At 36.1% G+C, this 15,398-nt stretch overlaps 1 protein-coding gene across 3 annotated transcripts in view; it reads right to left on the reverse strand.

Annotated features, from left to right (window-relative positions):
- CDK19 (cyclin dependent kinase 19) overlaps positions 1-15,398 on the reverse strand; it is a 118,518-nt gene that overhangs the window by 56,735 nt on the left and 46,385 nt on the right. For all 3 annotated transcript variants that reach the window (XR_009933054.1, XM_062489942.1, XM_062489940.1), the window contains exon 4: positions 5,582-5,722. Coding sequence is in view for 2 of the 3 variants with exons in the window: in XM_062489942.1 (XP_062345926.1) it covers positions 5,582-5,722 (141 nt within the window). In the remaining variant the exon portion in view is untranslated. The remainder of the gene's footprint in view (positions 1-5,581; positions 5,723-15,398) is intronic.

Genomic DNA, 15,398 nt, shown 5'->3' on the forward strand with positions numbered 1-15,398 from the left:
TGTAATGTGGGAACAAAGTCTTAGAGCAAAGTCCAGGTCTACATCCATGGTAAGAGACTCTGTATTTACATACTGGCTAGAAAAGCATTTCTATGAGAAAATGACCAAGAGTTTTCCCCAAACTAAAAATTCATCAGTCAACTAAAAACCTGAAAACTGTTAGAGCTTTATTGAATTTAATACAACTGAATTACTGAAAAATTACTAAAATATTGCTATTCTATAGAAACATTGTGATGGGTCATTTAAAATACTTATTCTGAATAAACAAAAATATTTTTTAAGAAAACCATAAATTATAAGAGGATGAAAATCTATTGAGTTCAATAATTTCTGAACAGGCTGTACTTTTATGGAGACAGAAGTTGAAGATTCCTACAGAAATCTGTCTGACCCCTCCAGTCTGGGCTTTCTCTTTCTCCTTTACTTCTGACAAAAGAAAGCCCAGGTTGCAGATTGCTGGAGCTTCCAGAAAGCCGTGACAGACAGCAACGCTGCATTGTCCACTCCACACAGTTCCACAAGGGATGTGGAACAGGACCACTGAACAAGACTGCTTGCCCTGAGTGCAGTCATGGCCCTCTGGAGCAGACACCACACTGGCATCTCTTGGTTCTGTTCAAAATTTACCCTTGGAAAGATATTGGGCTTACTGTTACTACACCAGCTGGGTATCCAGGGGACTTGCTGAGATGCCTGAATCCAACAGCTCACACATCTGATCATCCTAAAGGCTCCGTATAGATATTTACTATACAGACAGATATGTGGAGTTAAAATTACGTCAGCCTCAATTGTCTGCTATGTCCTTCCACCAAAAATGCCCATTTTTAGGGCATTAGGTCTCCATAAATTCTGAAGTTGGGAGAAGCGTACAGACCCTCCATAATCCACTCCATAAAGAAACAAACTGCTCAGCTTAAGCACACAATGAAAATAGCTTCTCCCAATACAGATGACCCAATGAAACAAACTACAGAACACAGATATTATTTTCTGCTTCTTTAAGTGACAAGGAGACAGTAATAAAAAAACTGGATATAGGAAACCAGTAGCAAAGTCTTTACCACAATTGGATTTCTCTTCCCTCTCCTTAGTGAATTAGTGAAATTAGAGTGAAAAGGTTGATTTGGAGAGAACAGGTTACGCTGAGAAAACCCCACATGGACATAGATGTGCCCAGATTAATGTTTATATAATAAAAACAGTTAAGCAACTTTGCTCATTCTACAAAATTACTTTATATGATCAACATAAGCAAATTTTCCATTTCAGAATCCTTAGAGCAACTATTTAACTCCCTGGGGAGGGGAAGAAAAAATCTGCCTCTCTCTGGTGAGTTTTATTTCCAACATTAATTTTTCAATCAATCGTTTTAATATTAAGCAGTATTCTAAAGAAATGCCCAAGGACATAAGTGGAATATTTTCTCCATACGGATTCAAACATCCCATAGACAACACCTCCCTTCAGGAAAATGCATTCTGTTATAAACAGAAATTGTTTTTATCAGGTTCTAAGGGATAGGGTCTCCACGTGCTTTTTACCTTAAGCAACTAATTTACAGATGGATTATTAGCACAAGAAAGTGCCCAAATCCTTTCAGTTGCTAACATGAACAGACACTGCAAACACTATATGGAAGAACTGTGTTTTCTGACATCTCAGCAAACAAAGATCTTTGCCGAACATTTAGATTAGCATAATCTAAATATTTCCCTGCTAGGAGAGGAGGAGACAAAGATCTCAGAACACTCTGAAATACTGTACTTCAAGTGCCACATCTTCTAACTCGCTCTTAACTCACAGTATGGAACACTGGTTCGACCCTGCTGAAGCATACAGCCCACAGCATATATGGAGTATTTTAAAAAAACAAAAGCTTAGTACCAAAGGTTTTTTTTCTCTCTATATGAAACACTCCAGCAGCTAGCAGCACCAGCAAACCCTCTCTCCTCTTACGCACAGCTTTCAGGAACGCTGCTGTGTTGAAAAGGTAAAATTATCATTGCCCAATGACATACAATTCAGCAACAAAATCCCACTCATAATGAGCTCACAGGAGAACAAATGTATGGATTTTCACAGACTCAGGTCAACTCCAAGGTGTAAAAACTGACACGATGCTATTCAAAGAAATCAGTAACCCAGTGCTCCTGTCCCATAGTCTATACTTGTTTGAATCTTGCTATAAAGGCTGAACGTTTTTTAACTGAGAGAAATTAATAGCATAGCTAAAAAATTATACCTATAAAGTCATTTAGCACCTTTCAGCTACCCTCAGGATACAAAAGCCAGACTCAAAATTACCCAAATGCTACAAAAAATTTAAAGATACACAACACTAAACTAGTTTCCAATTTCTAGAAGCATGAGTGCAAGTCTATTTGGTGTTTGCCTCAATTTGAGCACTTTTCCTAAAGTTGGACTTGTGTTGGCAGTCTTAAGCTGCTCTAAGTCCTGCATTACAAAGTTATACTTAAGTTAGTGATTTAATCTTTTAAGAACACTTGCATTCCCTCCTAAGAATCGAAATAGCACATTTTAACAATAAAACAACCAGATCTAATGACAGGTGACGCTGGAACAGCCTTTCTTGAGCTTTCTGCCACCACCTCCTGCCCCTCGGTGCCACTGCACCAGCTCCTGCACACCCAGCTAAGCTCCCAGTGAGGTTCCTCCAGGACCTAACCCTGCAGAAAACAAGCTCTGCAGGTGAAAAAGCTTTCTGTGACACCTTCTGTGGGTTTAACTCCCTGAATGAGCTCACCATGAGCCAGGTGAGTCTCCCCTGCCAGGCCAATGCCATAGAAATGAGATACTCTCCTTGTGCTAACAGCCATCCATTAGCTCAGCCCAAGGAAAGGACATGGAATCCAAGCTGGGAAGTTGATAATGTTCACCACTTTTATTACCACATCACACACTTGCTGGCTACTGCTGATCTTAAAAATGATTTAACTAAAAATATATTAGTAATTCTAAAGTTTTTAAGTAATAAATTTGGTATTCCAGCTTCTTTAAAAGCTTCTTTGATTTAAGACAGTAGTAAATTAAGATTTAAACAATGTTCTTCAAATACCTCTAAGCAAATACTTAACCTCCCAGGTTTCAGTTTTTTCACAACAACATTTGTTAAATAAATTAGGAGAGGTCATTTCCATGGCTCAGGCAAATCTGACTAATATTATGATAAATATTCCTGGAAAAACTAGGGATTTTTAAGGAATGAAATAAGTATAACATGACTTTTATAGATGTCACCATCTTTGGTCTACATCCAAATACAGGTTAAAAATAGTAAGAACAGAGTTATATTAAACCAAGAAAGTACAAGGTGTTTGGATGCAAGATTTGGTTTACATAAAATAGAAAAATACTCTTTCCAGCAGCTGCAAATTCAAACAACTAAGAGAAAACCACCAGAAAAACTGCTCCCCATCTTAAGAAGACACCGAGGAGCTGGTATTTATGTATTATGCAAGAAACTGAGTCCAGCGAAATTGTGCCTGAGGTATCATTCTTAGTAGCAAAAAGTCACAAGCATGAGCATACGAAAAAAATGACAGATAAATAATTTTTTGTTAATCCAGGATTTAAATTGGTTACTAGTTATATTAGCCTCTAATTTCAAGTGCAGACACTAGGACACATCCAGAATAACATCAGGGTTTTTCTTGCCATGCTCAGGTATTTAACATACCTGAATTCTTCAGAAATCCAGAAAAAAATTTAAAAAGGCAAAGGATTCTGATTATACCTTTAAATCACTAGTGTATAAAAGCAATTTTTGAATTGTTTCCTTTGTCTTACTGAGGCATCCCAGAATCTGTCCAATGACATTTATTTGCAGACCAAGAACATACTAAGACTTCACAAATTACTTCTCCTTCCTCAGTTATGCCAACTATCACTGAATCATCAAGCACTATCATTCAAGAGCTATCATTCCAGAACCAAAAAATATAGTCGTCTTTTTCACAACAGCAACCATCATCTCCCAGCATTCCAAAAGAAAAGACAAAGACATTAGACAACAGCTCTGCTGCAATTCATCAGTAACAGATAAGAACTGAAAAGTAGCAGCACTAGTCAAGTCGAACACCTGGTGCTGCAGGCTGAAAATAACAACACCAGCAAGATCATTCTCCGGGGTATTTGTTGTTATTATCTTAGATACCATCTTGTGTTTCCTATCAAAATACCGAGTTCATGTATGGTATTTAAGTGTTTATATAATTAACAGTTGCATGAACAGCCAGGTCTCCTTTAAAGAGAGCTGGATATAGACTTTTCAGGTGTTACTTCTCAAGCTGTAGCTAATTACAGCTGAGCACTCTGCCAAAGCAGCAGCTGACTCTTTAGTAAAGTAGTAATTGTAACATGAAAATCAGAGCTCTACATGCTTCCTGTTTTTGGTCATGGCTACTATTCCAAAGGCAAACCACCCCCCCCCCCCCCCCCCCCCCCCAAATACACTAACATCTGGAATTTAACAGAAAAACTGACGATAAACAACCAAGGAACAAGGGAAGAAACATGATGCATAATGAAAACTGAAACCTGCTCTGGACACGCTTGTTAGGTATTATAACAAAAATTAAATAAAATTCAGTTCAGAAAATATTTGTGACTTGTATTCCAGGCCTGTCTTTCTTTACACTAATCTATTTAAAAACATTGCTCTACAACCAAAAATTAATCAAAGTCCCGACTTACTATTAAAAACTCAAGAACAATTTATATCCCACAAAACTTAATTAGTGACTGTAAGTGTCTGGACAGACAACCCTATTTTGATATACTGGGGCAAATACGAAAAATAAGCAAATAAAAGCAGTGACTTTATACACTGATTACCATACCTAAGAGTGTTGCTTGGCGTATTAACCATCACATCGTTTCATGCCAAACATACTAGTTAGAATCCAAGTGGCAGCATACTTGTATTAGTATTCTTTTTGTAAACCATGGTAGCACTTCACATAAATATGAGGAGCAATGGAAAACTTTTAAGGGGAAAAAGGGAACTGAGATAAGGCAACTGGCTGCCTTTGTAATCTACAATCAACTTCAAGAGCTACTTCAGGTCATGAGAAACTTCAAGCTGATAACTCTCTTATAGTTCTCTTCCCACGGTCAGAAAAAATACCACACAGAAAAGAAATACTCCATGAAAAAGCTAATCTTTCACTAGCTTTTATGCTAACTTGCACGTAAGCCAAACTATGTAAAAGGGTATCAATCACTTTCCTATTTAGATGCCTTTTCAAAGTCATGTGAAAAGTTGTAAGAATGTTCAACCAACGTGTATCAGCTGTCTCACGTACTGTTTTTGGATATTGATATTTGCAATCCCTGTACCGGATCTGGCATCATTGTCTGAGCTCAGATGACTCAGATATAAACAATGTGAAAGCATAGTTTGTTTTCATGTTTCAAGTCACAACTGGTCTCCTGCAACAATAACAGGAAGAGCTGTAGGGATCGATACGCAAGATTACTAACAGGGGCTCTTCTCGTCCTACCCAACAACATGCACGTGGAACTGTCTTAGCCAGGTATCACAATCCAAACTTACCAGATCTCTGTGAAGCACCCAGTTTGCATGGAGGTAATGGATTCCATCGAGGATCTGGTAGAGTAGGGATTTAACCATAGATCTTGGCAACTGCATGGGCTTTTTATTTGCTTTTGAGGCACGGTGAAACTTGATAATATGCTAGAAATAAAACAAGTAGAAACATGAAGAAAGTTAGGTGATAGGTGAGAAGGTTGGGTGTTTCGGGATATTTTAACTACTTACACTAAACAATGGAATGAAATATAAAGTTTGTTCAACTTTGGAATTAAAGTAATAGTGATGTACTCACAATTCTCTTAAATTGTTTTTATTCTCTGAATTGCTTCAAAGAACAGCTGTGACGTTCTTGTGAATATCTAAATACTGGCTACTCACCTCCAGTAAAGGATCTTAGACATTCTCCTTCCTCCCTCCTCCCCATATGGCATCCTCTTACCCTTGGCAGCCAGAGAAGAACCGTTCAAACCAGGAGTATCTACCAGTAGGAGGACCACACTCTATGCTTTCATAGAGACTTTCCCTCCTCCTCTTCAAAAATGCCCAGGCCAGCATACTTGCAACTACTATTCTCCCCCAAACTCAAAATCCCAGTAGATTAAATAAATATTTTAATAAACATTTGAAGGGTGGGGAGGTTTAACTCCAAACACCCCACACCACATTTGGGTAAGCTCATGTTCCAACATCTAAAAATGGTTGTCTTCTTGCTTCCAAGTTATGGCTGCATACTTCAGTGATGATGACAAGCTGGTGGGTCTTGGATTACAGAAGTCAGTCTGCCCACTAGAGGACAAACACCACTTGAAAACATAGAATGCAGTAAAGGACCCCAGTATTAGTTGAAGGAATGAAAAAAAAAACCAACAAACATTCAAAGATTGCTAAGAGATCATGAAATAGTCATAAACTAATTCTAAGATCAATGTGGAGATGTTGGGTTAGGTTTGGCTTTGCTACACTGCACAAGAAATTAACTGGAGGCAGGCCATTCTACCTTTTCAATCCCCAGATAAGGTAGGCTATGCAAGGCACAAATCCAGTCTTAATATATGGTGATTCAGCAAATGACTAAACATGCTCATTCAGATGGAGAAAAAAAAAATCTCCTATTTGAAGGCAATTCAATGAAGCACTTCAAATAACAAAATAATTTTCAATTATGTGTCTTTTGAAAGCTGGAAATTATAAAGACAGATTACATTTTTACTGAAAAAATGCAAAATGCTAGAGGACAACTATTAATTGCCCAATTTTTTAAATAGGATTTGTCTAGCACAAGATCTTCTCCCTTCCCAGGTTAAAGAGGTAGCCAAAGGCTGGGCTTTAATTAGACCACGGCTCCCTTCTCCACCATCCTCACTCCCCACCCAGTTTGTCACTACTGCTCCCAATGAAAATGGTAATGAGTTAATGTTTACTCATGGTAAATGCTACCTCTGGCTGTCATCAGTACTTTAGCCACTAAAGTAAAGTAGTAATGATACCATAAACTCACAAATTAGTCTATTTTTTAATACAGGAGGTGAAAAAATACAGAGGAGCCAACAGTCAAAGGTCATACACAAAGGCCCATAAATCCAGTCCTGCCTTCTTTCAAGGTGCATATAATCACTAGCAGGGATTTCAACACCCATCTAAAAACCAGCTACTACCCATACAAAACATTAGTCCTTAGGCACAGAGAAAATGAAGGAGTCTCATGAGACAGAATGGAACACAATTAACCACAGATGTGTTGAGGAGGAACAACACAAGCAGCTCTGCCTCTGGCTCTGCCTCAGCTGCTCTGGTACCTCTGGAGGTCGAGAGTGAGACAGCATTAGGTTGATGCCATTGGATTTCTGTCCCTGCCCTCCCATGTGGCTCACAGTTAGGAAGGCTAAAGAAACAAGCTTCTTTCTTGAAAGGGTCATTGAATTGCAAAAGTTAATTAAAATTAATAGTTTTGCTCAAAGCAAGCAATATCACTACTAGGTAAAATCCAATTTCCTGCAAAAGCAAATAAAACCTGCTGTTGCCAGCTTACCCTATGGAAGTTTATAATCAAAAGATTGCAACTGTCACAGTTCAGAGAAGTGAAGAAAACCTAAAAATATACTGCAGGGCCAAGTAGTATAGGAAAAGCTTGATTTGCCCCATGATATTGGAATGAACTCCCAGCATTTGTGACCAAGCCCTACACTGAAAAGTTGTCTAAAAAAAAGTAGTTCATCCAATTTCTTGTAAGCAACTAGCCATATGGAGAAAGAACAACACACCTAACAAACACAAAACAGAATTTTAATGGCAATGTCCATCTAAGAAATAGAAGAGCAAACAGGTGCTGTTGCTGAACATCATCTCTTCCAGTGGAGGCAGCAAGCTTAAACTCTCTTGTATTACTTTCTATTTTCAGAAATATACCTATATGACCCTACCACTGTTGTGGGAAATTACACCTTAAATTAAATAAGAAAAAAAATAGATAGTTAAGAGCATCAAATCGGAAAGCAACAAGACAAAAGTTTTGGTGACCCAGCAAACCAGGCGTACAGTAAGCTTCAAAGCAAAGGATGCCCCAGCAGTACAACATTGCTAAAGGAACTTTTTAACTTGAACAGTTATGCTGACTTCAGCTATGGCAGAGAGATGTGCTCATTCCATGTCAAAACATTTCATATTTAAGAGTCTAAATCCAAGACCTCAGGTGTAGGAACAGGTACCAATACAAACTAGGATGATGCTCTTTATATGCAAGTGCACCATGCAAGTGGAAGATGCACTCTCTACTAGCTTCACTGCCTGAAGAGCCCCAAGGTGCACCTTCAAGTAGAGCACATAACAGCCAGAACCTTTGACCTAATAAAGGCATGGAATAATGTACAGGAATTATAGCCTGCATTTCCCAGAAAACTGACCTAACCACTACACTTCAAAACTAAACTTCTCTCATACAATAAATCTTTTTCCTGAATAGCACAAAATTAGGACTGTTCCATGAGTTGAGACTATAAATCTGAAGCATGGCAAGTATGAAGCACATTCTGCCTTTCTCTCTAGGAAGCATGAGGTGCGCTTGGACACTGGAATTTGTTAACCTTCAGGTATACTCAAGTTGTTTGCTGAATCTTACTCCTAATAGATAATCATTAAGGACAAATCATGAGGACTTCCACAATCCAGGCGAGTCCGAGGCATGTTTGTAACAAGAAAAATTAAGCAGAGGGTGAAAAAGCTTCAGCATTCCCCATGTCTTTTTTTTACTGCAACTCCTTAAAGATAACTCACATATCCTGACAGATCACCAGACAGAAAAGCTGGAAAGCACCCAGACCCATTCAGCAAAATTAATGAGGGAAGTTATTGTCAGTCCACACTATTATACCAGTTGCATGTTACAGAACAGAAACCCAACCACAATGTTATGCAGACATAAATTCATTTTAATTAGTTCATTAGAACACTGCAGATGCAAGCTCTCTTCTGATGTATTTTAAATTTTTCAAAATGAAAGAACACGTCATAAAAGAGAAACATAACTCCAAGCAATACTGAAATCTATTCAGCAAAAGTAGCCATTTTCATTTCTGTGCATCCATATTTCCAATTCCTAAATCTTAAAAATATGTTGCCACTGACTGGATCCCAAAGATAGTGGGAGCCAATTAGGTATTCACTATTAAATATAAATATAATGTGAAAAATTTGATATTGCCTGTACATATTTTATTTTTAATTTAAATAAGACAGCAACTTTGTAGAAGTGATTTTAAATCTTTATTCAAAATTAAATTCATACTTCACTGACCAGCATTGAAGTACACATTCATTAGCAGGCTAGGAAAGCAAAGAAGCTATAATTTGCTGTTTGCAATATTTGGGACTTTTGGTTTTACTTACTAACTGCTTATTCCTAGTTTTCAACTTCAAAAAATATAATAAAATGGCAAGGAATGAACCACATTTTTTCAATAAGACCATTTTAGCTCTTGCAAAGGCAAGACTATATAAATCATTAAAAAATGAAGAGGAGAAACAGAGCTAGACATTTGGAAACAAAATTATGAAGCAATATTCAATCCTGAAGTTTGTCTGCCTTCTTCTATGTTACCTAGTGCATGGAAATTGGTTTGAAAGTTGAAATTGTGAGCATCTCCTAAATTCTCCACCACAAACAAGGCAAATATAATATGTAACAACACAGAGCATATTCAAATCCCTAGGATTTACCCAACAGTTAAATGAGCATTCAATAAGATCCTAATTTTAGTCTGCTTACAAGTCTATGTGTGTCATCCCATTCCCAATTCCAAGAACTGTTGTTTAGTATGACAGAGGTTAAAACAAACAAACAAGTTAGACCTAGAAGCTTTTCACAAAAGTAGGAAGTCAGCTAACAGAGGGATTTTATGCATGTCTGACTAAATGACATTATAGTGAGCTCCCACCTCAACATACATGAGAAAATCCATAGACACAAGCCTCTAGAAAACCTGACTGCTTGAGTTCTACTGCTTAAGGCAATGCATGTTGAAAATTACATGTATCTCCACCAAACTGAAATGCAATCTTGCCAATGTAGATGCCTCTCTGTGCTGAAGCAAACTGATCACGCTCCCATGCTTCAGCAAACACCCTGCATTTTATCCAATCCCTAATCCAGCCTTTGAGGATGATGTCAATGTGCCAATATAAAGTAAATTCATTTTTTAAGACTGAGGAGAGGGAAGCTTGGATACATGTTAAATCTGTACTAAGGCAAACAGGATTCATATTATAGGCTTCCAGTCTAATTTTAAACACAAAACTACCTCAAATTACTATATTTACTTTAAATGTAAATAATTCAAAAAGGGTATGGAAGAACAAATCAAAATCTTAAGGTAGTACAAAAACGAACCATGCATTGTTTCTGTGGTTTTCAGAAAGAGAAAGCAAAGACCCAATGAACCCAAGTAACATTTGTTTGCTGTTCCAAAAATAAATCATCATTTCGTATGCCTACACTTACAACTCATTTCACACATCAGAGTTTTAGAAACTAAGAAAATTTAGTCAATTTACTTATCACAAGTAAAATAAAATAATATCAAAACACAAGTGGGTAGAAGTACCTCTACAGTGATCACTTCAGTTTCCAGTTTTGCAAACATTACACCAATGAACATAAACCGTCCTTCAAAAGCAGAGGGGAAAAAAGGATGCTTGTTCCCTCTAAATGGTGCCAGTCCATGGCCATCATCAAGTATCTTCTTTAAAATGTCAGTAACCAAACTGCCTAATGAAATACCCTACTCCAAGTGACAAGAGTTGAACATTTTTAGTAACGGTGAAAGGAACTTTAATACACCAACTTTTCCTAATGCCAGCTTGCTTTAAATAGCTATGCTTTGAAACACAGAGCAGGCATAAACAGATCCCATATAATTTTCCTGGGTTTTGCCTGGGTCTTTCTAGGTCTTATAATATTTTTCAGCCCTAAATATTGCAAAATAACTCTACACAATGTTAATAAAAATCATCAGAATTCAGCTACTTTTTCAGTACACATAAAAGTGAAATACACAGTACTCACACTATTCTGCTCACCTTAGTTTTCCACACATTTATCCTTTTGAACCTTGCCTTTGTTTTGAGGCCTGCTCCTTCCTGTTGTTTCCTCCAATTCTCATGTTTTGTGGTACAGAAAATAAGTCCACACAAACTACCCTCAAATACATACAAGTCTGGCCAAAAAAGCAAGTGTATGTTCTGAGAATATGACAAACAGCTATGGGCAAGGAATGGCACAGCCCTCTGCAAGAAATTCATCCATCACTTTGATGGTCAAAAACCCCCATCCATTTCACTTGGAAGGAATCAATCATGACATAAAAGACCTTTGCCAGCCTGTTCTCTTCTGTCTTGATACATCTTAGATTCTTCCTCCAGCCTATATTGCTAAATATGCATACAAGAGAAGACTGCGTGAAAAATCACCTGACAGAATCACCTGAGTTACACCAAAAGTGTAGACATGACTTAGAAAATCAAAAGAAAAAAAAATACTGTTACACTGAGAAAAGTATTTTTATGTATATAAAGATATTTGTCATCAACTAGCATCTGAATTATATTTATGATTAAGAGCTAAACTGAAGCATGTTGAAGAAATAGTTATAACTGATTATACCATATTTAAGGAATATGTTAAAACTCAGCTGTTAGACAAGATTCATGTGATTAAACAAATGCACAGGTTTATTGCACACATCAGTATGCAACATTCTCCCAGTTTCATTTAGCAAAAAAGATCATTCAAAATGTTGTTAGCTAAAATTAAGTACATTTATGTAGACTGAGAGCATCAAGTAGCGCTACGAAATTCACATGTAGGAAGAGTATTTTCTCCTTTCCGTTATTTGATGATTATTTTTAGGTATACATGACTATGCTAATAATCTCTACCCTGTATTTTTTAAAAGTGGAATATACACATAACAAGTAAGTTTTATAAAAGAAATCCAATCTGCGCATATATTTTTATTATTACAAACAATAATTCCAAGTTTAATTTTACTCCGCATTTCTCAGCAGTATTTGCTGTTAAGCATTTCATTGTTAGAGATCTGGAATTATAAGAATCTAATAATAAGAGAGGAACATTCAACCAAACCTAAAAAATTCACAGGTCATGGTTTAACTGGTCTGAGATAGAGAGATGATTCATTAACCATCACATCCAGTATTATCAAATCATAGTTAATTACTTATATACTTACATATTAAGAACCAGCAGTGGTTTTTATTGTTATAAAACACATTTAACACATTTTATTACGATTAAAATGTCACTCTTTTTCAGAATGAGATCAGATCCATTCAGAAGCTTCCTATTTAAGTTGCAACATGTATTTCCAGAAAAGAAGACCTTAAAAATTTGATGTTATAGACATATACTAAATGAGAGAATTTAATATGAACTGAGAATTAACTATGTAGCACAACTACAAAAGGTATACAGATAACCTATCAATACAAAAAGTTTAAAAAAATTCTAGCAAACATACTGTTTAGAATCAAAAATCCTGCTTAAAGTACAGAGACTACGAAACTGAAGTCATCATATGTGTGTTTATTTGTGGTACTAAAAACTCGTGCTTTAAAAAATACTTTCAATACTAGAAATCTGCTGTAAAAGGGAACAAAATAAAACTTCTGAATATTGTAACCTCTACAGTGGCTAAAAGTAAGTAGATTGACAAAAAAAAAATTCACCTCCAGGACAAATCTCATTTGTATCAAACTTCCCTAAAAGTCCATTTTAGTAGTCATGATGCATTTAAAGAATTGAATAATGTCTATAAATGCACTGGCTTTACACATGAAGTTCTGGACAGAGTATACCTTCTAGAAGTATAAGACTAGGGTGATAAAGACTATCCATGAAAGTTCAATAGAAAAATAAGTTATTCTTTTGCTGATAATACAGCAGAAACTCTTTTCTTAAAACAAAATTTTGACCTTTAAAAATAAAAATTAACATCCTACAGCCTAAGAACTTTACCAGTTCTCTTTGGCAGAGAAAAATAGCCAAGAAAAGTCATAACATTGTGTATTACACTAAGAATTCCAGTAATCAAAAGTAACTAGTTATAAATCAATTTGTCAAAATAATTCCTATATCCTTAGATATTCTTCACAGTAATCTCATGGTTTTGCACTGTTTTGTCTAATTTAACTAGTGAGATAAGAAAAGAATGTATCTTTGATAGTCTTAGTTGTTAAAACCAATGACTATCTTTGTAGGCAAGGTCAGCATAATTGCTGTTCACCAATACTCGCCTAAAGTAGTTCAAATTAGTATAGCTTCTACATTCCTTGGTAATGGTATCAGCAGAAGTTACAGAAAATTATTAAGTATATGCTATCCAAACATAAAGTTTCAGATCTGAGCAGTTTCATTCTTGGGAATTAAGTGAGAAGGAAAAAAAAAAAAGCTCTTGCTCACCATAGAAGAACTTTTTAATAAGTTTAATTAGCACCAACCCTTTAGAACAGGACATTTTTTTCAGTATTAGAAAATTAACAGAATAAGATAGCATCTAATATAAGTTTATTCATCTCTTGCCAAATGTTTCCAGTACAGAAGCTGAAAAATATAATGATTTTAATTAATCTAATGATTGAATGTGATGAGTGTTTATTCTCCTCACTGAAGCCAATAGGAGTTACTAAAGCTGGGCAGCTTTGAACAGAAAGACAGTTTCCATACTTACTGATTTTGGTTAATAACTCTAAGCTCCCTACATTTGAAAACATAAGTCTCTGGAAATCTATATCTCTCTAATGACAGCACACCTTCAATTCCAAAACTTAAATCCTTATAGACTGATATATCCATGAAAAATAGATTTATTTTGGCTTCATGTAGTGCTGGGGAAGCACATGGCGCTAAGCAATAAACAAAACAAAACAAAACCAAAACAAAACAAAAAAAAAGTGCTAAACCCCTACTAAAATTTCTACCCCAAAGAGTTGAAAGGGCACAAGCTATAAAGCACAGGAAATGCAAAACACAACACAACACAGACAGAATGACAAGTGGTTGGTATTACTGAAATGCGTTACAAAATAAGTGGATTTTCAGGAGATTTTTGAAGGAGGATAGTGAAGGATCTTTACGTACGTTAATTGGGAGGCTGTTCCATGTGTAGGAGGCAGCGTGGAAAAAGACACAAAGTTGGGAGTGAGCAAAACAGACAAAAGGGGAATTAAGAGCGATGCTTGGGAAGTGCTGACAGTAAAGGAAATGAGGACCAAGGTTAAGCCAGAACCAAGAGTGCCTTGAACATGGCCAACTTTATGCAAGGTAAGAAGAAATTCCTGGCAAAGGCTTAAGAAGTGAGGAAACATAAGCAACTATACAGGAAAGGAGAAATGATTTGTGTAGCATGTTCCATAGAAAAAAATAAAAACAAAAGAGAGTTAGGAAATGGGAGACCGGTTCATATCACGTACCTCATTGTAACCAACATTTCATTCTTAAGTAATAGAAAATAATTAACTTCACTGAGATTATATTCAATAGCCAGCCATATGGGAGGAGTGGCAAGAACACCAAACTGCAGTGATTATTCTTCTAAAGTTGTGAAATCATGTGAAAAATCACTATGTAGTGTAAAAACCACATGCCCAACGTAAAATTAAATGGAAAAGGTTAGGAAAAAAGGTGTTTTAAACACATGGCAATAAATGTAGCAGTAAAATGTGTTTGTTATGACTGTTCCATAAGAAGAGTAAACTCATTTAATGTACAAATAAATTCTGCCATACAGAGATTAAACTGATGCACTTGTCTTTATCATCACTGCCACCAGTTTATGTGAAATACACAAACTCGCATTGTCCGCTGAACTTTGATGAAGAAAACTTGTAAAATACAAACCCACTAGCCCATAAAAGAAATAAAATTAAATATCTTTCAAGCTTTTAAAGGGGAACAAATTACCATGGTTTTATGTGTTCTGAGACAGAAGTGTCTTTTTGAATGGTCTAAGTTTAGTTTCTGTCCAATTAAAATTTTGTGTCATTTACAAGCTCAAGAGCCAAGTATGAAGAAATTGAGCAATTTGCCACTAACATTTGTAACAGCAACATCTATAGTACTGAAGCCTTAAGCCTGAAGAAGTAACACTGGAATTTATATTACCAATTTCTCTCCTTAAACATATTGGTTACACTTTATGCTTGATATCTTTCAGGTTTAAACACAAATCCAGGTTTAAATAATTCACATCTTATCAACAGATGTGGAGCTTGAATATTTTCATCTGAATTCAAGTTACAATGTCAC

Source organism: Cinclus cinclus, chromosome 3 (genome assembly GCF_963662255.1).
Source record: "Cinclus cinclus chromosome 3, bCinCin1.1, whole genome shotgun sequence".
Taxonomy (NCBI): Eukaryota; Metazoa; Chordata; class Aves; order Passeriformes; family Cinclidae; genus Cinclus; species Cinclus cinclus.